Consider the following 26,488-nt stretch of genomic DNA (forward strand, 5'->3'; position numbering starts at 1 on the left):
GAAACAGAAGGATGAGGATGAGGACTTAACAGGTTTAATTAGAATTAATTAATTATTATTGACAGCTATATATGTTAGTGTGTAAACTTAGCTCCGGCTAACACGGCTCTATTTTGAGCCATCAAAATTGATACCCGTTGCTATGTTGGCTCAGGCTAATTATGTACATTACAAGTTAATCTAGAATCCCCAAATATTTGATGACTTATGTTTTCTTTCTGATCTTTTTTTCTTTTGAGTAATTGATGAATTGTGTTCATATTATTGACATTATAATAAAGCTCTTGAGAGACGTGTAGCATATGTTGGTTTTGACTTTTTATCACATGCATTTGGGAAGCATGTGAAACAATAAATTAATAGAATGCATGCCACTATCGTTGGAAAGAGAAATTGGAAGGAATGGACAAGAATATTCATAAGAAGGATTAATTAATAACTTTACAACAAGTAGTGAAATTAACTCTTGGTTATAAGAAGTGAGTGGAAAATTTAATAAATGTAGTTGAATTGATAACACTATTGAATTGTGAAAAAAATATGTAAATTTTATTCCTGTATAATACGTTCTTATCCTTAAAGAGGGGAGAATAACTTGGATTGTAACTAAGGTCTTATTGAGAATTAGTTTGGTGTCTAGCTCAAAAAAATTGAAATTTGTGAGATACCTTGTATATTAAAAAGAATAAAAAAGAGAATGAAGTGAGACGAAGAAGAGAACTATCCAAAATGATTGGAAGAAGGTGGTAAAAATATTGAATTAAGAAGACTAAGTCAAGTGAAGAAGCAAGAAAGTAGAAACAAATGGGGCCCATTTGGGTTACACCTTGGCGTCAATCGGATAAGTTCCCACCAAGAGACTGAGATGACTCTATCCTACCATCGCGCCATAATCTTACCATATCCTCAAACAATTCTAAAATATTATGTACTTGTCACTTTGAATAGGTAACTCGTAAAGAGATAACATTTAATTATTTATTTAGTTTGTATAGTTTAAGAAAAGTGCTAGCAATATACTATTAGAGAATTCACCTATTTTTCTTATAATAATATGTAAAAAAATTACTCTTGTTTATATAAAAACTTACATTCACTATACATATGGTGAACAATCAAATACGTATTAAACTATTAATACTTTACCTTATATTCATGTTTACAATTACAGCCTTATAATTTTCATATATTAATTCGAGATTCCTTAATGATCATATCACATGTTACCACGTGTTAAATTTTCATTATCTAGTGCATTTGATTTTGTAAACGAAGGCTTTTCATGGACATCTAGATTCTCGCATAAGAAAAGTTGCAATAAGTCATTATTTTTACTTTCGAACTTTGTATAAAACATTCAGAATCAGATCGACCCTTGTTGTTTTTGGTTGTTGTTATCTGGTATTGGCCTATTGGGTCTGTTGTTAACATCAGAATAGAGAAAACTGAAGTGTCTGGAGTCACTTCCGGCTTTACTCGTAAATGTCTCCCCATCTTAAAGAAACCCCACATAAGATTTTTAGTATATTTTCTGCGTACGTCTATGCAATGAATGGACCCATAATAATAATACTACTATACCATAAGATTTCAGGGTCGTTGCTTATTACCTCCAATAAGGTGGTACTCAGTTAGATAATATATGATCATGATCGTGAAAGCCACAATAATCTATTATTGTCAATGTTTTAACTTCTTTTACATTTCTCTTCTTTCAAACCAGTAAACCAGTTTCAATCTGTTTGCCCAGATTTATACATTGGTAGAAATTACAAATATTTTTTTATGAGTTGGTAATCCAATTAATAAAAATGATAAAATTGGTAGTCTATTATGTTCAAAGTATTTAATGTAGTTGTATATCTAAAATATAATCCAATTCAAAATTACCTGTTGAAACCATGAATGAACAATAGACTTTTAAATGTGTTAGAGAAAGAAAAAAAAAGTAAGTTTAAGTTAAATTTGTTTTAAATAAATAATAGTTTGTTTTATGAAATTTAAGGAATAAAAAATATTTTTTTAAAATAATCATCATCAAATTAACACCCTTATTAATTACTGGTTTTGGAATCGAAAAACAGTTAACAAGTCTAATTTCTTATTTTCTTCCTTTTCTTTATATGAAGAATTGTGTTGCAGTACATCAAAACCTTTTATATTATATATATATATATATATATATATATATATATATATTAAAAAAATATTATTAAAACATACAAATTTGACTCAACAGACGGAGGTGGTTTGGAGACAGTAGAAGAGATCTATGCATGTAAACACAACACAACATGGGTATATGGGTATTATTTTGAGTCTCCCTACAACCATAAGTGTTGTGCTGTTGGTGATGTCTTTCTGTTTTATTCCTTTTCTAAGGTTTTTATTTCATCCTTAATCAATTAAAAAAAAATCTTTAAAGGACTAAAATAATAATAAAAAAAACATGTTATTTTGTACGGACCTAAATGTTATTTAAGTCATTATGTCTTATTCTATAATTAAATCAATCTTATTCATAAATTATAATTTTAATAAAAAAATAAAAGATGTATTGAAAAGATATGTTAACGAATCAAATTTAACAATCCTAACATTGTAGTTACATGCTAATACAAATCTTTTCAATTTGAAAACTCAATTGTTTTTGCTCATATAGTCGTTTTCAGTTTTCGAGTGTGATCCACATGAGTTCTTGAAAGACTCTGCTAAAAAAGATTGTCGCCAGATCTGCTGAGCATTATTCTTGTTTTCTGTGTTTAGGACTTAATTTTCACTTCAATTTTTTTACGTCCTGAACCATAGGGTCAGGAACATGTGAAAGAGGATGTTGGATGATGAAGCTAGTAGGTGCACACGTCTCATACTCTGATTAGACTGTGATCATGAGGATGAAAATATTGCTAGTGAAGTTGTTTATGTGTGTTCAACTATGAATTCTGACCTTGAAATATATCGGGCTTGTTTTCTTCTTTGACTAAAAGGTTAGCGTGGACTTCTGTCGTGGTTGTTTTTAAGTGTTTTCAGCACGCAAAATATCTTATGACATTTTTTTAGAAGAGTTAAATTGGGGGAGAAAAGGAAAATGGGAAGTAGGGTAGTTTGAAAAAAAAATGGGGAGTGTATTTAGCACGCCTAGCCCAAAAGATTGTTTGGACAACAAGTAGCCGAAAGGCCTTCAAAATCACCAACAAAGTAAGTAAGAAAAAAACAAGTTGAACGCCAACAATCAATGACTCAGTGTTATAAGAAACAAAACTCTTACGTAAAAAAAAAAAACACAAAACCCACACACGAAGAACAAATAAAACTTGTCATCCCTAACGGGATGTTGAGGAGGTTAAACTAAATGTCCACCACCTTTTTGTTGGCCTCCACATAGAACACGCGGATTGCCAATTTTAACCCTAAAAAAAGGTTCCATTTTTTATAAAAAAAAATAATAAAATATTAGTTTAAGGTTTTGTATTTTCATTTCATTTTAATACAAAAGTTACGTTGTGTTCAGAACCTGTTCCGATTTAGACTTCCTAGGGTTTAATCAAGTGTGTGTGATTTTCCTTGCTCATGGTTCTTAATGTGGCTTGTATAGAGGTTTTGTAAGAGATAATTCTATCATATCTTATTCCTAAGATTAAGAAAATAAGATATGGTGAGTATTTGAATTTGATGGTTATCCTTGGTCTAGAGTCAGCCAACCGAAAGATACGCAATCCCTCAAGTTCGAGTACACAAATGCAAATAGGCTGAAAGTGTGAAGAGGTTAAAATGTGTCCGCATTCGGCTTGACACCGAAAGGTACAAAACAAAAAAAAATATATAGATTATAAAATGGACAATGAAAAATATGTGCTCGTCTTAATGTTTTGACTAATGTGAATGGATAAAAGAAATAATAGCCAGCAAAAAGTCTAAAACTATTATTTTTATAAATTTTTTTAAAGAAATTAAGATTTTTTTTAGTGAGCCAACTGGCTAGCCTATTCATAGGTACGCTAAGATTTCTTGTAAACTCAAAATAGGTTACCCATCTTGACTCATTTTAAATAGACTCATAATATAACATAATAGATGGACTCAATTTATCACTTCGAGAACATAGGAAAAAGTCCTCCTCCTCCCTTTTCGGGGGCAGCTTTCATGACAACGATTTTTTTTTTCTTGTTGTGTTATGGATTGCATAATCCGTAAGCTTTTCTTTTTTTATTTATTTATTTTGGAATAGGTATTCCAAAAATGGTAATATTGGAATTTTGAAAATAATAAAAGAAAAAGGGGGTGCAGGCTGAGATTGTTGCTGTGCAAGAAGCACAGGCCCTATAATGTAAAGAGTGAGCCCCACCAACTGAGTACCTTTTTCATTTTTTGGGTCTATCCGCCAACCGAGAAATTGAAGAAACAACCAAAGAGTCAACATCAAATATGGGCTATCTTAGGGCTTATGTGGGATAAAAGTAAGATCACCCAGTGTGGGAGGCAATTGCTTTGCACACCAGTCAAATTGCTGGTATACTCAGCATAAGATGGGCAATTCCAATATTGTCTTTGTGTAAAGCTGATACGAATTGTGAATCTATAAACTCATTATGGATTCATAATTTGTAAGTTTACGGTAAACTTATGCTTATGGATTCATAATCCGTAAGTTTACGTAATCCATAAAAGAATTTGTAACACATAATCTGTAATAAGTTTTTGGCCTTATTACAATTAATTTTGATCTAATATAGTATTTTTTTTACATATATAAATTTTAAATAAAAATCATAGGGTTCATAAAAATTTATATATGTAAAAAAATCAATTATTAGATCAAAATTAATTGTCACAAAAATTATTATATAAATTTACATGTACATTAAATATACCTTAAAATTTTTAATGTTATATATAGTGACATTAATTATTTTATAACATAATTGATCTATTAGCTCAATTAGCTCAATTAGTTAGAGCGTCTTGTTAATAACTTGAAAGTTAGGAATCCTACATGGGCCATTAATAACCTAAAATTAATTGTAATAAAACTAAAAACTTATTACGGATGGGCCATTAATAACCTAAAATTAACTATAATAAGACCAAAAACTTATTATGGATTATGTGTTACAAATTTATTTATAGAGTACATAAACTTATGGATTGTGAATACTTACAAATTCACAATTTGTATTAGCTTTACAAAAAGATAATATTGGAATTGTAATATTGCAATTGTCTATCTTGTGCTGGGTATAAAAAAAAATTTGACTGGTGCGCAAAGTAATTGCCGTGTGTGTGGATTGTTGACGGGGTGACAATTTTTGAAGCACTTAAAATTGAAAAATGTGACTCTTATTTTTAACATTAATGGAAAATAATACGGTAATATTGGTTTGTTATATTTAATAAAAATATTTAATATGTGCCATCTTTTTTTTTCTGAAGAAATATATGGGCTATCATAAAACTTACGTGGACTAATGAGTTTAAAAAAATCATAATTTACGAATAAGTAAGAATAATTGACTTATTCATAAGTTAAGAATAAGCAAATATTAATTTACTTATTCAATATTTTCAAAGTAATTGATAATAACTTTATTTTTTTTAAGAAATTTAGGTAATAATCAAACATATTTTTATAAAATTTTATAATAATCTTATTTCTTAGGAAAGTAGTTTAATTAGGAATAAAGTATTTCTTGATGCACCGCTTTAGAAAGTTTAATAACACCTTTGTTCTTTATTAATCTATCAACCTTTTTTTCATTCAAGGCAATAATAATAATAATAATAATTTTTATATATTCCTTTATCTTCATCGAATTCTTAAATATTTTACATACTCTTCATAAATAAAATAAAAAATTATAGAAGTCATAATAAGAAGTTAAAAAAATAATATAAATGAAAAAAACTGCATTTCTTATTTAAAGCTATCTTCTGAAATGGACATATAAAGTTTAACAATGGTAGTATTTTTCTGGAAAAGAATGAGAAACTTAGTGATAAACTTTGTCTCTCCTACAATTGAAAAATAAATCAAAAGTATAAAATTCACTTAAAATTATTTTTTTAGTATTAAAAAACTAGGAAGAAGGAATGACACCTCAATTCAATATAGAAAAACTGTCTCAAAGTAAAGAATTTAACTTATAACACGTCTTATACGAGAATAACGATGTCCTGTTTTATTCCACTCAACGAACTCCTAAAAATTACTTAAACCTATTCCAATCATATTAAACTGTCATAATACACGGTATTGAGGGACTAAACTTAAAAATATATAATAATTTGTCTAAGAGAGAACATTTAATTCGAAGGATTGTAAAATAAGTTTATGCATCCAACTAAAAATAATGAACTTTAATATATTTATTCAAATTTCACTTAATCACAATCCAACGGATTGTTTTACTGATAGATGAGCATGTTATAAGTGAATAATTAATCATACAGTCACTTGTTTTTATCATAACCAAGTCAATGAATTAAAGTTTAAAGATAAGCAATATCTTTTATCAATCTTAATTGAAATTTGTTAACTAAGGATTAAGATTCGGTCATCAGTTTAGGAATAAAGACAACTCAAGGTATCATTCTATCCTAAATGGACCGACCCATTGTGAAAAAAAAATTAGTTAGATGTCAAATATAAGTTTTAAATATCTCCTTATTATATATATAAAAATTCTTTCAGTCTTAGCCTCAACGTGAATGACCTGTCTTTGACCATACTAGAGAGAAATCATTTTAAATGAAGTATACACAAGTTGGCCTAAAAGTGACCTGAGCGAAATTAAAAAATACAAACATTTTGAGTAATGTAATTGGTCTATTTATCAATGCATAAAGGGTCAATCAGAATAGCAACTACTCTTGCTTGCTGGGGTCGATCATTTTCTAGCAATTTGGCACCACCAATCAATGTAGGTAGCATTCAACTTGTGGGTTGTGTCCGTACGGAGAATTCTCTTTCATAAAGTGATGCCCTTTTGGTCTTTAAAACCGTGTTCCATTGCGGTAGTGTCTTGTTAGTAGTTTTTTTTATTATTGCAGTATATCTTAATAGTGATTTTGAAGAAAAATATATATTTTCTTATTAACTCTATGAGAGAATTATTTTTTAGAAAAAAGTAAATAATTATTTCTCTTAGATAAACTTCACTAAAACATGTATTTTTCTTTTTGAAATTGTGACTCTTTAAGTTAAAAAAAAAAAAAAGTGAACTCCCTCATTGGACACATCCAGAACATTGCATTAACTTGTAACTACCAAATGCTACCAATCAACGAGAATGACAACACTATAAGTTGTGGGTGCGGTGGTTTTCCCTTTTTGCCCAAATACTTGGAAACTATGCACACCCATCCAGATTCTATGTTAAGCAAAAGTTACACAACTTGTTTTAGGTAGTTATGTTATTTAGAAAGTTAGTTAGTTATGGTAGTTGAAATTGGTTAGTTACTTTTGTACAGCTTTGTATAAATATTTCTTCCACAAACACTTGTAATTTATTCATTCCATTCTATCAATAAATCAAAATTGAGTTCACTAATATGGTATCAGAAGATTTTTTCCGCATTCCTTTTGCTTCTTTGAGAAGCTAATTCATCTTCATCATTCTTCGTCTTCTCCATTGCTTCTTTTTTTCAAAGCTTTTGCAGTGAAGAACACTTCTGACTTGAAGAATAAGGCTGGTCAGAAAGATCGTCCGTGCATCAAGGACCCACAAATCACAACTCTGGCAATGAAAAATACTTTGCTACTTGCTAGGTCCCAAATGCTTTCAATCCCAAAAGTGAACTTGAAGTGTCTATCTGAATATCTGCTTTATTTTGAATTCAATTTATCTGTACCCTCCTCAAGTCTCCATAGCATGTAGGGTCTCTCTCCACGTGCTGTTGGGCCAATCCATTTTTAAAATTAATTAATATCCACCACCTGCCATTTTCCTTTGCTTAGATTCATCTTTTCATTAGTTCCACATGTTTTAATTAAGTGTAGAAAGTATCTTTTAATACAATGCATTTTTCTACATCTATGAAACGGTGACTTGGTCAAACATCACAGTGAATTAGTTTCGGTTGTGTGGTGTTATCCTCCTTATCCTTTCTTTCCATTGTCTACTTTAGGCTTAACAAGAAGAATATTCCTTTCAAATCGAAGTTAACATTAAGAATTGTGCAGTGTAATTCATTACTTCAATAAATGGTTGATATTGCACTTTTGAACTAGTGGCAATTTTGCATAAATGAAAGAGACTTAAATGGGTTCTCAATAGATTTAAAATTTAAAGTACTAGCATGATTGTACAATTGCAACCTTGGGAACATGAAATTGAAGGTGCCACTACCATAGATTTTTCATGGTAAGGCAACAATGGCCTAGAACTAATTTTTGTATAAACTATGATCATCCTTAGTCCTTTTCCCTCCTAAACTTTTAGTTGCATAAGGTCATTTACTTTGTGGAAATTCCAGGGTAGTCATTCGATGAAACATCATGGCCATAGGACATATTTTGCTTTCTGCCATTTCTGTGTCTACTTCTACCTCCTCCTAGAATTCCCCCCTTTTTCTTCTTTATATCTTGGAGTTGGTTCACCTGTCTTCACACCAAGATCAATAAAATACTGAGTCAACTTAAAGCCACATCATGATGCATGGAATATTATGTATGCCATGTTGTAATGTCTGATGCACATATATATGAAATGTGACTTTCACAAAACACTTCATTACCAGCCAAAGAACCTAAGATAAAAGACATTGTATAAGCAGAAGATTAGAGGGAATCACTTACCACTTTCACATACCTCACACAGACTGCATTGTTTTTGTATCCTCACTCATTGGTAATGATAGTTTACATGACCTACCTTGATGACATGAACAGCATAAAAGACACCACTTACTAAAAGACTCTAATTAAATATTCAACGCGAATAAACTATGTTTTCCCTTAACCAATTTAACTATTGGCATTAAGCTACAGACCCCGAACAGATCATGCAAATCCTTTGAGTTTAATTTCTATATCCTGTGGGTCTAACCTTTCACTTTTCATAATCATTATGTATATGCCATGGATGATATATGATATATCGGAAGAAAAAATATGAAAAATGCAGTGCATACTAACCCCAAAACAGAAATTCTGGTAACCAGCATCAAAGACAGAAGAATTCTCTGCCTTCCCGAAATTCATCTCAGAGGAATTGTGTTTATTTGAACTAGAACTTTCACTATAAGTCATGTAAGCAGATGAAGTTGAGCAATCAGAAGAAGCAAGAGAAGGGCCTCCGTCCAATCCAATATCTGCTTCAAACATGTCTTCAAACAACTGTTGCAACTCCTCAAAGCTCTCCTCTCCGTTTTCCTGTTATTTTACACACAACTTTATCAATTGTCTATGCCCCCAAAAAACTTTTTTAACAAACTTTTCATCAGAAAATATCAGACCTAGGAAGTTCCTTTCAAAGCTAGCAAATTGTATGGAATTCTAAGACCTATAGTTACAAATATTCCTAGAAGAGTTAATTTTAACCGAGTAATATGGAAAACACGTTAATCAAAGTTTTTGTTTATTCTAAATTAGGCTAGCTGGCCTCAACTACTTGTTTTGGTATGGTCCAACAAGAAACTTCCATAATAGACTTCCAACTTTCATAGCATTTGGGCCAACAACAAAATACGTAATTCTGCCCCCAAATCTAAAAAGAAAAAGGTGGATTCGTGACCCTGGGATGGTCCATTCAAGGCAATAGAAAAACTATAAACTACATACTACACACTTACATAGTATTTGACAAAAGCAGACACTATGTTATGTCTAGCTTTATCCGCTAAACTAAAAAAATACATAAAACAACATTGTAATTGCATAGCTTTATCACCAAACATGCCACTAACTAGATGACTCACATTCGATTTGGTCTGACTCATCATTGTTAGCATTTCGTCCAAGAAGTCCCCCATGCCCTGCAAAAGGAAATTCATTGTATGATTAGGTCATCAAAATTATTGGATCAAGAACACTCCTCCCTGTGGTGGAAACAAGATCCAATTCCACCCCCCCAACCAACCACGATTCCATGAATTATTCCCCTCTTATTGAATTCTTTAAGCAACATGCCCATGTGAATTTGTACACACAAATTGATTTGACTTATAAGAAAGCTTGTGCCTTTGTGGCAATCCCAATGAATAGAGCCAAGCATTTGTAGGACAGATTGGATTCTTATTAATCCCCAAGAAGATACCTCTTTTCACATGAACTATGAAAAAAAAATATGGAGGGTGCAGAAAACAGAAACGTGACAAGACTGCATGACAACAGTACATTGAGCTGGATTTGCTACACTCATGCATTCACACAGTCATGATTCATGAATCATTGCCCTTGGATGAAAACCTGACTGTTCAAATCTCAGATGCATGTTTTAAACATGGTTTAACAAAATCAAATGACTCTTCTAATCTTCATTCACATATTCTAATTAGAATTTAATTTCTATGCACTCCAAAAATCAAATTACCATACACAACTATAAATCATTTACACTTTCAATTCATAAGCTACTATTCTGATTAACTGAATGTGCTAAATTTCGGATCCCCATTGAAACATAAATGAATGAATGAAAAAACAAGATTTAGCCTTAAAACACATAGAACAACAAAACTGAAAAAGATAGATGCTCAACCAAATTGGTTATTGTGAAAAAAAAGGAGGTCAAACTAAGGTTGCTGTTTCTCTTCAATGTAATGAAACAGAGGGGTGAACATGAGAGAAGGGTATGGTAACTGTAGAAGATGGTATGAAGTGAAGTAAGTGACTTACGTTCTCGTCGTCATCACTGTCGTAGACTCCCACGTCGTACATTAACCTTTTGTTGGCGTCAGATAAAACTGTCAGAGAAAAACACCATTTTTAGACCAAATAAACAGCACAGAACGGAAATTTCAAACAAGAGCAAAAATTCAAACTTTTCTTCAATTTGAAGGAGAAAATGAGCAAGCGAATAATGGGTCAATGTTCAATCGTGGAAACATTCACGGGGCATTACCTGAATAGGCTTCCCGAATTTCCTGAAATTTTTTCTTAGCTTCTTCCACTAACTCTGAATTCCCGGTCGCTGAACAACGATCTGGGTGCCATTTCTGTCCCATAAAAAAACAAAATAATTTTTCTAAGAAGAAAAGACAAAAACAGAAAAAAGAAGCATTTGGATTCCGTTCTAACCTTTGCAAGTTTCCTATAAGCATTCTTTAGCTCCAATTCAGTGCACTCCTTCTTCAACCCCAAGATCGAATAGAAGTTATTGCTTTTGTTTCCTTCATCGGCCATTGTTATTCCCAACCAAAAACAGCACAAACCAAAAACCACACCAAAGAAAAAAAAACTCTCCACAGAACCAATCAAAATATCAAACTAAGGTTTCTTATCGACGAATTGAATCAACACATAAACTCCGTACAACCTTAAACATAAGAAAAAGGGACGACACCAAAATCACACACAATCACAACAATATCAATAACTGTTGTTATGTATATTATAATAATATTATATGCAGTATTAGTGTTATAAAACTTGGATGCCAACTTGGGTTTGGTGCTACATGTTTGAGAATAGAGACACGGAGCTTCTTAGCACTTGTTTTTGATTTCGTGGAGTGAAAGGTGAAGAGCACAAAAAAGGCCTCATGAACACTCCAGAACCCCGGACCCTGCCTTGTACCTTATATAGTTTATTTTATTTTATTTTCGCATTATTTTAATCAACATCGGAATAAATTGTGTCTGAATTGGTTTGCATTTGGAAATATTGGAATGCATGTTCCAATACAAAAGGAAAATAAATCCAAAAACAAGATCTGGATCCAATTCACAAACATGCTCTTAAACTCTAAAAGTTAAGTTTAGACTTAATTTAACTTTACACAAAATCGATTTATAAGAGAGAAAAATATCTCCAACATTTGTATGTTTTAATTTAATTTATATATTTTAATTTGATTTATTAATTATTATGAGATTTTCAACATGCAAGACCGAAAACCTCGAAAGTAAATTAATTTGTAGGATCGAGCATTTGTAGGGATCGTATAATAATTGCAAAACAGGTTCTAAATCCATCTTAAAGTTTGAGTAATTGTCCGAGTCAATCACAAAAAAACTATTTATAACGTGAAAATCGTCTTTTTATATATATTATATTTCTAAAATATTAGCAAGTAAACCAAGGTAGTGGGTTTTGACTGTGGTATGAGGATTAGGGGTGGTGATGTAGGGCTGAGATTCCATGGTGCCGAAGATATTTCATGGGATGGTGTGTCCAGAAGGTTCTTTGTGATTGTGGATGTGAAAGTCCTTTTATGTGAGTTTGTGAATGTTGAAAGGAGAGAGAAGAGGGAGTGGGTCCCACTATGTTATCAGGCTCTTTAACAGCTTGGAGAATTGATTGCGCGCTCTCAATTGTCATTGTCTTATAATACAGAGAGAGAGAGAGAGAAAAAAGGTGGTGGAGCTCACTTTTGGAAATAGGTTATGTTTCAAGAAAAATATATTCCAATTTAAATTTTAACTAGTAACATGGGCTTCAAGCCTTCAATAGAATCTGTCTAAGCACTGAAAATTATGGGTTTGGACGTCTGAATTAGGGACACTCAAATTTCGTCAGCATCCATTTACTTTCCATGTAGTAATTTTGTCACCTAAATTTGTCCTTGTTTATCTCAACTAGTCAACTGTGGCATGCTTGTTTTCTTTTTTCATAACAAAAAAATACTTGGTTTTTTACACAAATCTGGGACTTGAAAATATCATATACTCAATAAGAGTTTCCTAAATACTCAATTAAATCAGAGACTTGATTTAGTAATGACAATTAAATTGATTTAGCATATGTTTGTATTGATGGTAAACTTGCGGTAACACGAAATCTAACATTATTCAACCGTAAAAGTATTAAGGATGAATTTGATAGACAGAGAAGAAAAAGAAAAAATATTTAAATTAAGATAGAGTGATAGAAATATGAGACACATATTATTTTTTTTTTAAATTCTTCTTTTTCACCTTATTTGTTTTGAACACAAAAGAGTGCAAATGTAGAAAAATGAAACTAAAATCAAATTAGTCTTTTACGTATGAACACACTTGAATAATAAGAGTGATAATATTATGAAAAAGAAGTATTGGCTTATGTGATGTAAGAAGCTAGACATGATGTATGATCCCGTGGGACCAGCAAGTGTTGAAGCACAAGAGAGTTATGGCAATGACAAAGACAAATAGGGGTCACTGCCTTACATATCTCTATTCTCTAATCTAGGGCGGTGGTCCCCCCATGAAGTGCCCTTATGGGCTATGGCCATGCAGGAGTAGTAGATCACGTGCCACACCGTGACACTAAGCCGAATTCTGAACAAGATACCACCATGTTCTTCATCACACGCAGTTAAAGGAGATAGGAGACACTGTCCTGCAACTACATGGTAAAGGTACATATGTGGATCGTGGAACACTCATAGCCATAGCTTGCATGAAGTATCTAGCACCTATACGATGCCGATGTGAACTGCTTTTTTTACCACATTAAGTAGTTATTAATCTTGAACATTTTGTATATAGATATATTCCTCATGACTATATTAATTAGGAAATTAAATTCTTTTTCAATTTCAACATATTAAGTTCTCATTTGACTTCGTACTGAGTAATGTTTGATATTAATTTGTACGTTTATCATGTTTCGACCCAATAATAAAATACTCAAACAATATTTTAAAATTTAAAATGATGTTTAAATGAAATTCAATTACTACTATTTTTGTCAAATTTTTATGTACTGATGAAACTAGTTTGCAACCCTAAACTAGAATTTGGGATATATTCGAAAATTAATTATTAGACTCAAACAAGCTCGTTAATTATCCAATGAGTATAGCTTATTATAAAACATTGAGTTTGTGAGAAAGAATCTGAATTTAATCCCTCAAAATATACTCTTGGGAGGGGCGCCATTAATTATTACACAACTTTTTAGTATGACTAAGTTCTGATAAAAAAATGATCTTATAATTGATCCAAGGAATTGAAACATGTGAATATACCTTGGGATACTGGTAAGTCAAAAATCATTTTATGACTTAAGACGAATAAGGACTCTTAACTATTTTGATTATATGCAAATAAATACAAATGATAAAAACAATGTCTATGTATCATCAAATTATGTTTTTGTTGTTATGGTTTGATATTTGAGATGATAGCAAGCATAAGCCATGATTTGATAAGGCATTTAAGAGAAACATTTAAAAAATCATTTAATACTTTGTGTCTGAAATCCTCTTTTTAGAAACATTTCTTAGGATTTGATAAAGTCTTATGAAGAATAAATAAAATCCAAGATATGAAAGTGTTGATCTCCATCAAAAGATACACTTTACCTTGCAAACTTACTCTAACAGATGAGAAGTAACTTTCTACTAAAGTGGTTAACATGATAACCTATAAAAGTAAACTCTGGGCATGAAGAAGGGAAATGCATTTAATGCAAACATTAAATGCTCCCAACAACCATTATCGTCAGATAAAGATCAAGTGAAAAATTTAACTATTGTGAGACAACAAAAACTTGAAGATGAAAGTTATAAATGCCAAAAGCTTTGATGAAGAAGATACAAATCTTACATGCATACATTCTTTACGTAAAAAGCTTTTTGTATATTGTTGTAAAGTCCAAAAGCTCTCAAAACACTTTGAACTAATATAAAAGACTAAAGAGCTTATTGTATATCGTTTGTTCATAGTTTTAGTCAACGAGAAATCCCAAATAACAAATCTTTTTTTTATTTTTTTAGAGCTTACAGTGGCTTGGTAGGATAAAGAATACTTATTTGTTGTCAAGCTTAGGAAGAGCTTGATTTTATAAGAGCTAAAAGTGACAGTGAATAATACTTGTAACTTATGAAAAGTTAACGAAACTTGGAGATTTTTAAAAAATGAACATAATCTTAGTAATAGAAATGAACCAATATAAAAATTCTTGCATCTGATTTTTCTTGCTTTCCTTTAAGGTTTACTTGACCAAGGGTGTGAATTTATTTTTAAATTTTAATAGGTATATTGTGTTTTCTAAAAACATTTTTACATCGTCTAATAAGATTTTTATTTACAAAGTTTTATCGGATGAAAACTTTGTTTTACATGCAAAAGATTATAAAATTTCTAAATTAGAATTCAACTCCCTTCTTGTGATATTTATCTCTACAAATACCACTAGAAAGCCTAAAGTCCTAGTTATGATGGTATCAAATAATAATAATAATAAAAAAAGTTCTTTAGTTGTGTATATGGTGAACAGCCGAATATTGAACTCAAGTGGCCAATAAACATTTTTGTCCACATGATCCTTTATGAAGAAACAAATTTAAAGCCCTCTTGGGTTATCAGTCAGTCAAATTTTGGGGCTTAATAGGGTTGGGGCACTCCCTTATTCATAAGCATATGTAAATTTAAAAATAACATAAAATAATTATTTTTTTATTTTTATCATATATAAAATCAAAATAAAATCGATCTATGTCATATTTGTTCAAGTTGCATAATTTAAAATCTTAATTTTCTACATTATTTTATATCAATTCGTTGTAATTTTTAACCTTTTATTTTTTGAGAAAAAAATTATGTACCAATAATATAAAATAATTTTACATTATCATTTAATTATAACTTATAATTTTATTGATTTTATAATAACTAACTTAAAATTATATCAATAATTATTTATGATTAAATAACAATATAAATTATTTTACACCATTAATGTATGACTATTAAATTAAACTCTGATTTTTATATAATGGTTAAAATGTATCATAAACATGTTAGTAAATGTTAATACGTACTTTGATTTTCAAAATAATAAATTAATTCCCCATAAAAAATAATAAATTGATTTAATAAATAAAACCGTCTTTATTAAATGAACATATTGCATATGTTTAAAATGTAATGACTATTTTCTTTATTCATCAAATAAATTTGTATATTTTAAATGTAAAATAAATTTAATTATTTTACAAAAATAAACTCATCGTTTACATACAAAAATTATAAAGCTAAGAATTACTAATTTATTCAAATGAAAAGACATATAATTCTTATATATAGTATTATAGTCTCACTTTATTTTATTTTTTTGCAAAATATACCCATTTATTTATTTATATTTCAAAATCATGTTATGATATTTGGAAAAACCATATCCTTTCTTTGCTTGTGTTGTTGGAAGGCATTTGTCCACGACGTCTATAGAATTCCCATTTGGTCATCTTAAACGCCAAAAAGTTTGTAGGGCACTCCATTTTGCCCATTATTTTATTTCAGCTGCCTAAACTTGACCAATGACTCAACAAGGCATTAACTACTTATGGCAATTGCAACTATTTCACAAGTTGCATGTTGAGAGACACCAATTGCCAGTTTAACGCAGCCAAGATACAGCCCTTTTTGTTTACTTACTTATGTGGCCCTATCAACTCTAATCACATTTCCAACTTTGGTAATGATGCAATGCAAAAAAGGGAAAATGAAAAGAATACCAAATAGCAAGTTGCAGCAATAATAATAAATCAACTGTCAAGTGGCTTTAGTGTGATACAGGAGGACCTTTTTATTATAAGAATCAATTCACCCAGTAGTCCCTTTCAATTCCAAAGTTCAAAATTAAATACCACTTGATCCTAGTTTTGCTTTAGTTTACAATAAACTCTACAATTGTTATTGACTGGTTTCCTTTTATATCCGACAAAGAGAGGACGGGTTGATTCTAAGCTAAAAATATTATTACATCATTGAATTTTAAATTTCATCGTTACATTAATAAAAATTATCACATAAGTTATATGCATACGATCATACCTGAATTTAAAATTATTTATTACTTTATTAATAGTATATATTAAGATTTATGAAATATGCAAAACAAAACATTAATTGATTTCTTATTATTCTTAAATTTTAGAAATAAATATTTATAATTTAATTATTAATCAATAAAAATTACATTTTACATCCGTAAATGACCCATCCATATAGATTAATTATTCTTTTTTTTATTTCTCACAGTATCAATATTATGCTTTGGAGACTATTTTAATTGAAATATAATAAACACTAAATATAAACACCTCTTTCATAAAAAAATTTGAGACTAGTTATTCATTTACGTGTGTGCATGGTACATATGCATTGGACCAAATTTTTGTAAAGAGGAAAACCTATGTGCTTTCTTTTGTTTTTTTTTTGTCTGCCATTTTTACCGATTTGGCTATTTGAATATATGTGACTGCATGCAAACCATCCAAACCCCTTCCTAATAACCCAATTACTGTGACTTGTCTATGTGTATTTTTGTTATAGTTCCAATTTATCTAATGTATGTCAATAGGTCTAACTCATTTGATTGGACAAGATATAAGAGTTGTAGTAAATTTTCTGACACTCCCTTCAACTCTTACGATTAAAAAAAACATCTAATTTAATTATTTTGAAGATTAAGCATGTAAAGTTAAGTGAGCTATATTAAAAAAAATGTTTATTTCTAGAGAATACTTTACACATATATTAAGATTGAATATAAGATCAAACAGTATCAATCTTAGAATTTCTGAGTTTATCTTATTTAGGATCTTGAGTCATTGTGACTGATAGCAATGATGAGATAACACCAATGAGATAAGACATTTGTTCTACTGAAATTATGCATGAGAAAAGTCATACAAAAATCAACATCCCACTGGCCTATCAACTGTTCATCTTAAGCTTTAGTAAAGATAATGAGGAGCGGGTAGTGCCATATAGTTCAAAACGGAAAATAAAATCTTCTGCCCCAATTATAGGTTCCATAATAAGTCGAAGTTAATACTTGGTATTCTATAGACATCACAAGATGCTTATCACAAAAGGCCAATTAAATCTATAAAAGAAAAGTTTATGAATACATCTCTATCACATTTTTGTTAACACATTCTCTATTCTCTGTTTTTAGCTGAAATTTATAAGAAAAAACAACAAAACGTCCATTTGTTTCAAAGTTAAGCATCATTGATTTTATTGAAATAATTTCTAATCGTTACACTTAATTGACATGTGTTTTTCCTTTTCATGGAAAAATGTGATAATTGATTTTCAATATCAAAACAAAATGATCCAACTCATTAAATAGTTTTGTGAAACTTGCATTGTTCTGTGAGTTCAAATGAATTTCAATCAATAATAAAGAATTTTTTTGAAAGATTGTTAGAAAATACTACCTTTGGTTTGGTTCTATATACAAGAAACAAGTTGAAGTGTATTTTACAATAAGATTTGTTTCTTATAAATAGAATAAGAGGTGGTATATCATTAACATTTCACAGTTAGAAATTCTCTCTTTTGCAGAAGCCAACAGCTAATTTGGCAAACCAGAGTAGCAAGTCCTATTCTCTCTCTCTCTCTCTCTCTCTCTCTCTCTCTCTCTCTCTCTCTATATATATATATATATATATATATATATATATATATAAAGTAGTAAGTCCTATAGCATGAGAAGATCATAATTGCTGGAAATAAGCTAGCTTTAATTTAGGTATGGGTACAAGACAAACTGATAAGTGATAATGATATTTGCCCCTATTACATGGTTAGTGGTAATGCACCTTTCTATCAAATTCACCTCACTTAATTGATGACCGACAATCCCATTATGTCTGCAATATTTTCAAGGTGACAATCAGTATTGATTTTTCTTCTATGAGCATGATGAAAACAATGAATTTTGTTTCCGAAAGTGCTTCCATTATTGCACCTACCATACCACTCAATAATACCGGAAGAGTACTGGTACTGGAATAACTACCAAATATATTTTCCTTTTATGAACCATAAAATGATACATTATTATTATTACAAAAAAATAAAGCACCCTAAAAGAAGAGAAAAAATCTTAATTTTTATGCATAACCAATACTTTATTCTGTTCTCATGGCTTTGATCCAATCAAGTTCAACTCTGAAATCACCTGGTCCAGATCTAGCACCTGGGACACCACCCTCAGCATTGACAGATAGAGACATGCCTAAAACACGGGATGGATTCATTTCGATTTGTGCATCTATAACGTTCCCTCTCCAAGTAGGTAAATATCGAGCTAGAGGAATCTGGCCAATCAATGAAATTCATAAGCATATGACACCCAATATGTTGATATAGAAATCAACTAGGTACAAACAACAATAGCATCAAAAGCCTTATCCTACTAGGTAAGATTAGTTACATGGATCACACAATGTCATTGGACTCGGTTAAAGACCATGAGTGGTCCATGTTTAGTATTTCGACAAATTTTATGTTAGGTGCTGATGACCTAACACAACCCTCCTCCTTTGCACAGACTTTGGGACCGACTATGAAACCATAGGCAGCGCTCAACTAGGTACAAAACCTAGCAAAAAAAAAGCTAACTATATTGATATGTTGTCCACTGAATTTCAAATAGTAAAGATCAATGCCCAGCAAAACCTGGTTACTCACTACTGATGATGATGCTTTCATGATGAGTAGCAATCATGACAGACTGATAAAATAAATAAAAGTAGTTCGAAATATATGCACACAGAAATTCCAATGTTAAGCATAAGATCAGCAGAACCAAGTAACACACATTTCTTAAGCACAAAAGCTGCCTCCTATAAAGCACAGATATGATAGAACTAGAAAATAGGAATATGACAAATTTTAAAAATTACAAGACTCAACACAAATCACACAACTATTATCTAACAGATAAAATTAGTATAAAATGAACATAAAGTGCAATTTAAATCAAAATAGATAATCAATGTTTAAAAAGTGTCATTGTAACGACAATAAAAAGCTGCAGTTTATCTCGTTATTGAGATATCCACGACTGTATTGGTTTTACGTTTAAAAAATAAAAGGAATACACTTAGAACTATTATGCCCATAAAATGTGTCTGACATGGTTATGACACAAACATGACTACTATTTCGAAGTGTCTATGCTTCCCTGGTTGTCTCCAATAATGCCTCAAAAGCTTTGCAACTTGCATAGTCTATGATCATGTGTTAAACCATAAATGCTCTACAGATTTGTAAAATCAAAGCAAAATGGTACTCTATTCCTAATCACACCTAGACTTTTCATAAACATTGCAATGGTAAGGCTAAGGCTTCGAAAGAAACAGATAGAAAGCTACAAGAGCAATGTGCTTGAGCTTTCATTGATCTAATCCGAGTTATCCAAGTCCTTATTTTTCCAAAGAAAAACCTATCACATCAAGGTAACTACTTTTCACCATTTAATTTGGCATAATAAAAAAGTCTATGGCAGGAAAATTAGTAAGCAACAGGGCATTGCATATCACTCAAATCATTTGAGCAGACATCTTAATAAAATTGCAGGTTTTCACAACACAATATGAAAGCATAGTCAATCATGAGACATTACAATGTAAGCAGTGAGATGCAAATAGAACTTACCTTCATGATATACCAGTTTCCTTCAGGCACATAAACAAAAGCTTGCCATGAATTATCTTCCATCTGTCCAGGTGAATTGACCCAATTCTCCGTGTAGATCTGCACCAAAATCATCCCGGTCACAATACTCACAAGACCACCCCTGAAATGAAATCTAATTCCTCTGATTTCCAAGCATAGCATTTTGGCACTGATAATGAAAAAGTGCACTCACAGTAGATATATAACATCTTCCATCTCCTTTAAGTTTCATAGCAATAGTATCATATGAATCCAAATCAATAAAGCCATCAAACTGCAAAGATGCAAAGAATTGTGTAAAGATAACATATTTAACATAGAATTTAATTTTCTAACACTTTACACTATCAACTAATTAGAAATCACCCTGATAAGATTTTACAAATAGTTATTACAAAACTCAACAATCTTATCTTTACTTCAAAGAGGACAATCTCTATGATGAGACATCCTATAAAAACCCTTTGCACTATAGTACATTATAATTAAATTCTTTAATGTTAGAAAACAAAATTAAGCACCAATAATCACATTAATTAAATCCAATATGCTTGTTTTTGAAAGGAAAAAAAAAAACCAGCCTTTTTTGAGCGCATTCCACAGAAGCCACTTCGAGTGATGTTCCATTTAGAGCCTTCAGAGACATCCAGAGAAAGGTTCCCGGAGAAGATTCCAGAAGTTGCTCCATTTTCCGACTCAGTTATCTGCAGAGACGCAGAGGACAAACCTGGGTAACACCGAAACATTAAAAACCCCGAAAACTAACCAAACAGCGAAGAAAAATAAAAATGCAAACTTTACTAGAATGAATGAAGTAGTGGCATGAACGAACCACCCCACCTCCAAATTCAGAATCAGAATACAAATGCCACTTGCTTAACTCTTGCTTGGAATTGAAGCTGAAGATGGGTCTCTCCGGTGGTGGCATCAAATCATCAAGATTACCGGATATAACTTTTGTTCAAATGCACACAGAGTTAGAGAGAGAGCAAAGATTTTGAGCAACTGAGAGAATGAATGAAGATTGAAAAATATTATAGTACCTTTCTTAGTAGCATCAACTGAAGCTTGGATCAGTCTTCGCAATCTCGACATCTCTCTCTCTCTCTCTCTCCCCCCGCCACCACCAACTGTGGCGACAGCCTCAACCATCAACCATATCAGTAAATGGGCCTTCTTTTTTTGGGCTTTTTCAGCTTCTATGGCCCAACTTTACAACCACTAAACAAAAAAAAATGGATAATAAAAATAAAGAGATTAAAAATAGAAAAAAAAATATTATCAAGATTAAAACTCAAAATCTCTAGGTTCATATACTTTTTTAAACTTCATGTTTTTATTAGGTTTAAATATTAATAAATAAAAAATTAGTATAAAGATTACTGTATATAATATATACAATAAAATATAAAAAAAAAATCCGCCTGCCTCCTACATATTTGATAGCCTATCCCACAAGAAAAACTTATAATACCTATTCCATTCAGAAATTTCATCAATTATTTTTTATCAAATAAATAATTAAATTTAAATAATTTTCTTATCATAATATATATATATATATATATATATATATATATATATATATATATATATATATATATATATATAACCACGATTATATACCAATCATATATGAATAAGAATCAACACCTTAATGAATAAAATTAAAAAGTACCCGGATTAAAATTAAATTTAAATGAATACAAAAAATATAAGAACCAATATACAAAATTATATAAAGACCAATATTAAATGAGTAAATTATATAAAAAATGTTAAATATGCTTGTTTTGATAAAAAAAAAAAAAATTGTTTTCTAATTGAGGATATCATGATAGAAATACACAATTTTATCACATTATTTTTACTTTTCTATAGTTGAACTCTCCTTAAAGTGAAGTGTCTATTAGGATCAGTCAAATAATTTCTATACCAATTAATATGAGTAATTTATTAGCTAACTGACATAGTTGTACCGTCTGTGATTAAGCCTTTGGCCGTAATGGTAATCCTACAAGTTTAGATCAGTGGCAAGAAACAAATGAAACTTTTCTTTATCTTTCATGTTCATAACCCATAAGCATTAAAAGAATGTGACAAAGTTGCTAACACAACTAAAAACATACATAAAATAAACCAATAAAGTGCCTAGATTTAAACTATATATGGTTTCTCTTAAAATTAATATAAAGATGCACATTAACCAATCACTAAAGCATGCATCTTTTGTGCTAAAAAAAAATTTATCTTGTGTGACATATTAGATTTTCATATGCAGTTCATTTTCCATGTCTTCAAAATTAGAGATGAGACGAACCTCATACTAGTTGCTCCCTTTAGGGACCTATGCAACATGGGAGGGTTAGTACTATTGATCTGCATTGTTGTTTCATGGGTGTTCATACACAGATGGAGTCAAAGAAACAAAAAAGGCCCCAAAACGGCCCTTTTTTGGAGCTGCCATTGAACAATTGATGAACTATGACAGGATGCACGATTGGCTCGTCAATTATTTTTCCAAGTCAAAAACCATTGTGGTCCCTATGCCTTTCACCACTTATACTTACATTGCTGATCCTGCTAATGTAGAACATGTGCTTAAGACCAACTTCAACAATTATCCAAAGGTAATCTACATTACACCATTTCTTGCTTCAATATTAAACCATATGGTATGAGATCATATTTGAATCGTATTTAATGTTTTATTTTTGAGTAAATAGTTTAAGTACTTTTTACACAATCATCTAATCACAACTTATTATATATGATAAATTTATTGATTTTTATCACAATTATTTTAAAAGTCATATCAAAAATGATTTCTAATTACTTCATGTTGTATGTTTTTTTACACTAAGACTTTATTGAAACTTAACACTTATTTTCATTTGCATAATTAATGTTTTTGATGGAAAAGTTTGTGCTTCTAATTGCACGGTGAAGTGTACCATTCATATATGGAAGTGTTGCTTGGAGATGGGTATTTAATGTTGATGGTGAGCCTTGGAAGAAACAAAGGAAAACTGCAAGTTTAGAGTTTGCATCTAGAAATTTGAGGGATTTTAGCACTAAAGGCCTTGAAACTTTCAACCATTCTCTGTCAAGTATCTTTCCTTAACCACGAAATAGACATGCAGGTGCTACAAACATTCTTCATGCTTACATTTTTTTTTCAAATTTAAATTTTATTTCAATAAGTCTATGAAGTAGTGGAGGCTACAATTGGTGACACTTCAAATGTCAATTTCTAGGAATTGTTGATGAGAATGACTTTAGACTCCATATGTAAGGTTGGATTTGGAGTGGAAATTGGAACATTGGCTCCCAATTTACCAGAGAATAGCTATGCTCATGCCTTTGACACTGCAAATATCATAGTAACACTTCGCTTCATCGATCCACTTAGGAAAATTAAGAAAATGCTAAGTATAGGATCAGAAGTACAACTTGAAAAGAGTATCAAAGTCATTGATGATTTCACTTACTCGGTAATCGGAGAAGACAGGCAGAGATAGAGGATATTAAAATGGCCAACAAAATCAGGTAGTTCCATATCCTAACAATATAGTAAAGTTCAAACCTATATTAATTGATCACTTTTGTTATAAAAAAACAGGTGAAGCAAGATATATTATCAAGATTCATAGAACTAGGAGAAAGCAATGCAACAGACAAGAGTTTGAAAGATGTTGTGTTGAACTTTGCGATTGCTGGTCGAGACACAACTGCACCAACCTTATCATGGGCCATATACATGTTTATGACACATGCTCATGTTGCTGACAAACTTTACTTGGAGCTAAAAAAATTTGAGGAGAATCGAGCAAACGAAGAACATTTCCTTGCGTCAATGTGACAAAGAGGACCCTGAATCATTCAATCAAAGAGTTGAGCAATTTTCAAAGTTGTTGAATAAAGATTCACTAGAGAAATAACAGAGACCCTAAGATTGTATCCAGCGGTTCCTCAGGTATGCAATTTCTTAAATTGGTTCTTGTTATGAAAATTCCATTTAAAGTGAGACAATTTTTTATTGATTGCTAAAAACATGAAATTACATAGGTTACATTAGTTTTAGACTGAAATGTGTTTTAATTCCCCAATTTTCGGTCTCAGTATCTATATCTAAAAAATGATGGTTTTGATCCTTGTATTGTTTATAATTAGTTGATTTTGACCCTTTATATGAAACTTGAGATATTTAGGTATGAAATAAATCATGTTAAAAAAATACACTTTATGTACCTTCACGGTTTTTAACGAAGATTAACCATCGTTTTTTACTGGAACTATTTTGTACCAATATTATGATAAAAAAAGAATACCTTAAGATAGTTGGGTCAACGATAAAATTCACTAACTACAAAAATATACAATGATCAAAATCGATGGTTTTAAAAATATAGACTGAAATCATTTTTTTACCGAAAACTGAGAAACTTGAGATCGAAACACATTTTAACCTTAGTTTTATTATTAAGCAAAACACTTTCAAGTATTTTGAAAATGAGCTTCACTAAGGTTGTTGGTTTAAATTTACTATGATTCTATGAACTAGTTTTGCAAACCTCAATGTTCAATTGCAGGATCCCAAGGGCATCTTAGAGGATGATGTATTGCCAGATGGAACCAAAATAAAGGCAGGGGGCATGGTAACTTATGTTCCATACTCTGTGGGAAGGATGGAGTATAATTGGGGTCCTGATGCAGCTTCATTTGTACCTGAGAGGTGGTTCAAGGATAGAGTTCTAAAAACTGAATCTCCATTCAAATTCACTGCTTTTCAGGTAATTTCATCTCTGTTGGTATCTATAATCTATGAGAAGAAACCTAACCTAAGTTGGTATTGTTTGTTTGAACCAAGATGTGTAACAAACACCTTAGTTTAATTATTTTCCTTTGGATTTAAAGGCAGGACCAAGGAATATGCCTTGGCAAGGACTCTGCATATCTTCAGATGAGGATGGGGCTAGCTATTTTGTGCAGATTTTACAAGTTCAACTTGGTGCCAGATCATGTAGTGAAATACAGGATGATGACTATACTATCAATGGCATATGGTTTGAAACTTACCATAGAGAGACGTTCTTGAGATGCTTTCAGGAATACACTTGATTTGTGATTGATTATTATGTATCGCAGCGCATTATTAATTATCACATGTTTCCAGTGATAGAATAAATTTTTTTATAAAGATATATGTACTGTTATAACATTATTAAACCCATAAAAAATGGCGTAATTAAATCTAATAATGATGTTATTACGTGGTTACATTAAGAAATATTGTCTTTCGTAATACAAATTTATGTTTTATTATATAAAGATAGATTAGAAAGCTCATTTAATTTGCTGTAATTTACCTTATCAAAGTCAAAATAATAATTATTTTAAAATTATAACTCGAGTATCATAAATCATAATAGTGAAAAATAAATTATTCACTCCAAAAAGTTTCGAAAACGTTAATTTATTTATAAACTGCTACAAATAAATTCACTGCATATAGCCATATACTACTGCTAAAAGATTGTGATCCTAGAAGATTCTAGTATCAAACAAAGATTTTTATATTTTTATATTTTTAAGAAGACAAAATTCCAGTACGTCTTCTGCCAACTATATGAATTACGTCTAAGATTAGTCTAGTACACGAAGATTACTAGGCAAAATGTTTAAAAAGTAACTGTATTTGGATTGGATAGAATTAATTAATAACGTAGTATATATATATATATATATATATTATAAGGTGGCTTCACTAATTTTTTAAAAATAAGTTTATGCAATCCAAAAGTTTTTAACGGAGTTTTTGTCCTTATACAATTTTTCTAAAAGAAATCCCTATTCGTCAACCTTTTAAATTTTTAGCTTTTATTATATTATAATAATAATAATTTATTTAAAAACTTAAATA

At 30.6% G+C, this 26,488-nt stretch overlaps 2 protein-coding genes and 1 pseudogene across 7 annotated transcripts; 1 reads left to right on the plus strand and 2 right to left on the minus strand.

Moving 5' to 3' along the window:
- Positions 1-8,259: 8,259 nt before the first annotated feature.
- LOC100791192 (dnaJ homolog subfamily B member 6) lies at positions 8,260-11,918 on the minus strand. Of its 4 annotated transcripts, XM_006598786.4 has the most exons (7): positions 11,237-11,765; positions 11,061-11,154; positions 10,835-10,902; positions 9,916-9,972; positions 9,134-9,370; positions 8,795-8,870; positions 8,408-8,596 (listed from the first exon to the last, which is right to left on the minus strand). In XM_006598786.4, exons 1-6 carry the CDS (start codon positions 11,339-11,341, stop codon positions 8,841-8,843), a joined length of 591 nt encoding a protein of 196 aa, XP_006598849.1. In that variant the 5' UTR covers positions 11,342-11,765; the 3' UTR covers positions 8,408-8,596; positions 8,795-8,840. The 4 variants fall into 4 exon arrangements, with proteins under 4 accessions (XP_006598847.1, XP_006598846.1, XP_006598849.1 ...); XM_006598784.4 differs by lacking the exon at positions 8,795-8,870 and having other exon boundaries at positions 8,260-8,600; positions 11,237-11,918; XM_006598783.4 differs by lacking the exon at positions 8,795-8,870 and having other exon boundaries at positions 8,260-8,596.
- A 6,976-nt stretch (positions 11,919-18,894) lies between these two features.
- LOC100793839 (probable complex I intermediate-associated protein 30) lies at positions 18,895-21,756 on the minus strand. Of its 3 annotated transcripts, none has more exons than XM_003547799.4 (6): positions 21,609-21,756; positions 21,406-21,519; positions 21,147-21,292; positions 20,759-20,839; positions 20,545-20,643; positions 18,895-19,202 (listed from the first exon to the last, which is right to left on the minus strand). In XM_003547799.4, exons 1-6 carry the CDS (start codon positions 21,715-21,717, stop codon positions 19,014-19,016), a joined length of 738 nt encoding a protein of 245 aa, XP_003547847.2. In that variant the 5' UTR covers positions 21,718-21,756; the 3' UTR covers positions 18,895-19,013. The 3 variants fall into 3 exon arrangements, with proteins under 3 accessions (XP_003547847.2, XP_040866638.1, XP_025982063.2); XM_041010704.1 differs by lacking the exon at positions 18,895-19,202 and adding an exon at positions 19,319-19,486; XM_026126278.2 differs by lacking the exon at positions 18,895-19,202 and having other exon boundaries at positions 20,549-20,686.
- A 1,165-nt stretch (positions 21,757-22,921) lies between these two features.
- On the plus strand, positions 22,922-25,780 carry LOC100796632 (cytochrome P450 704B1-like; annotated as a pseudogene).
- Positions 25,781-26,488: the final 708 nt, after the last annotated feature.

Source organism: Glycine max, chromosome 16 (genome assembly GCF_000004515.6).
Source record: "Glycine max cultivar Williams 82 chromosome 16, Glycine_max_v4.0, whole genome shotgun sequence".
NCBI classification, from domain to species: domain Eukaryota; kingdom Viridiplantae; phylum Streptophyta; class Magnoliopsida; order Fabales; family Fabaceae; genus Glycine; species Glycine max.

Coding starts and splice junctions, on each gene's coding strand:
- LOC100791192 (XM_006598783.4), bottom strand. CDS start 11,341: ATGGCCGATGAAGGAAACAAAAGCAATAACTTCTATTCGATCTTGGGG. Junction 11,155..11,236: donor CTTATAGGAAACTTGCAAAG/GTTAGAACGGAA, acceptor TTTATGGGACAG/AAATGGCACCCAGATCGTTG. Junction 8,597..9,133: donor ACCAGAATTTCTGTTTTGGG/GTTAGTATGCAC, acceptor GTGTGAAGACAG/GTGAACCAACTCCAAGATAT.
- LOC100793839 (XM_003547799.4), bottom strand. CDS start 21,717: ATGGTTGAGGCTGTCGCCACAGTTGGTGGTGGCGGGGGGAGAGAGAGA. Junction 20,840..21,146: donor GTGGAATGCGCTCAAAAAAG/GCTGGTTTTTTT, acceptor GCATCTTTGCAG/TTTGATGGCTTTATTGATTT. Junction 20,644..20,758: donor GAAGATGTTATATATCTACT/GTGAGTGCACTT, acceptor ATTTTGGTGCAG/ATCTACACGGAGAATTGGGT.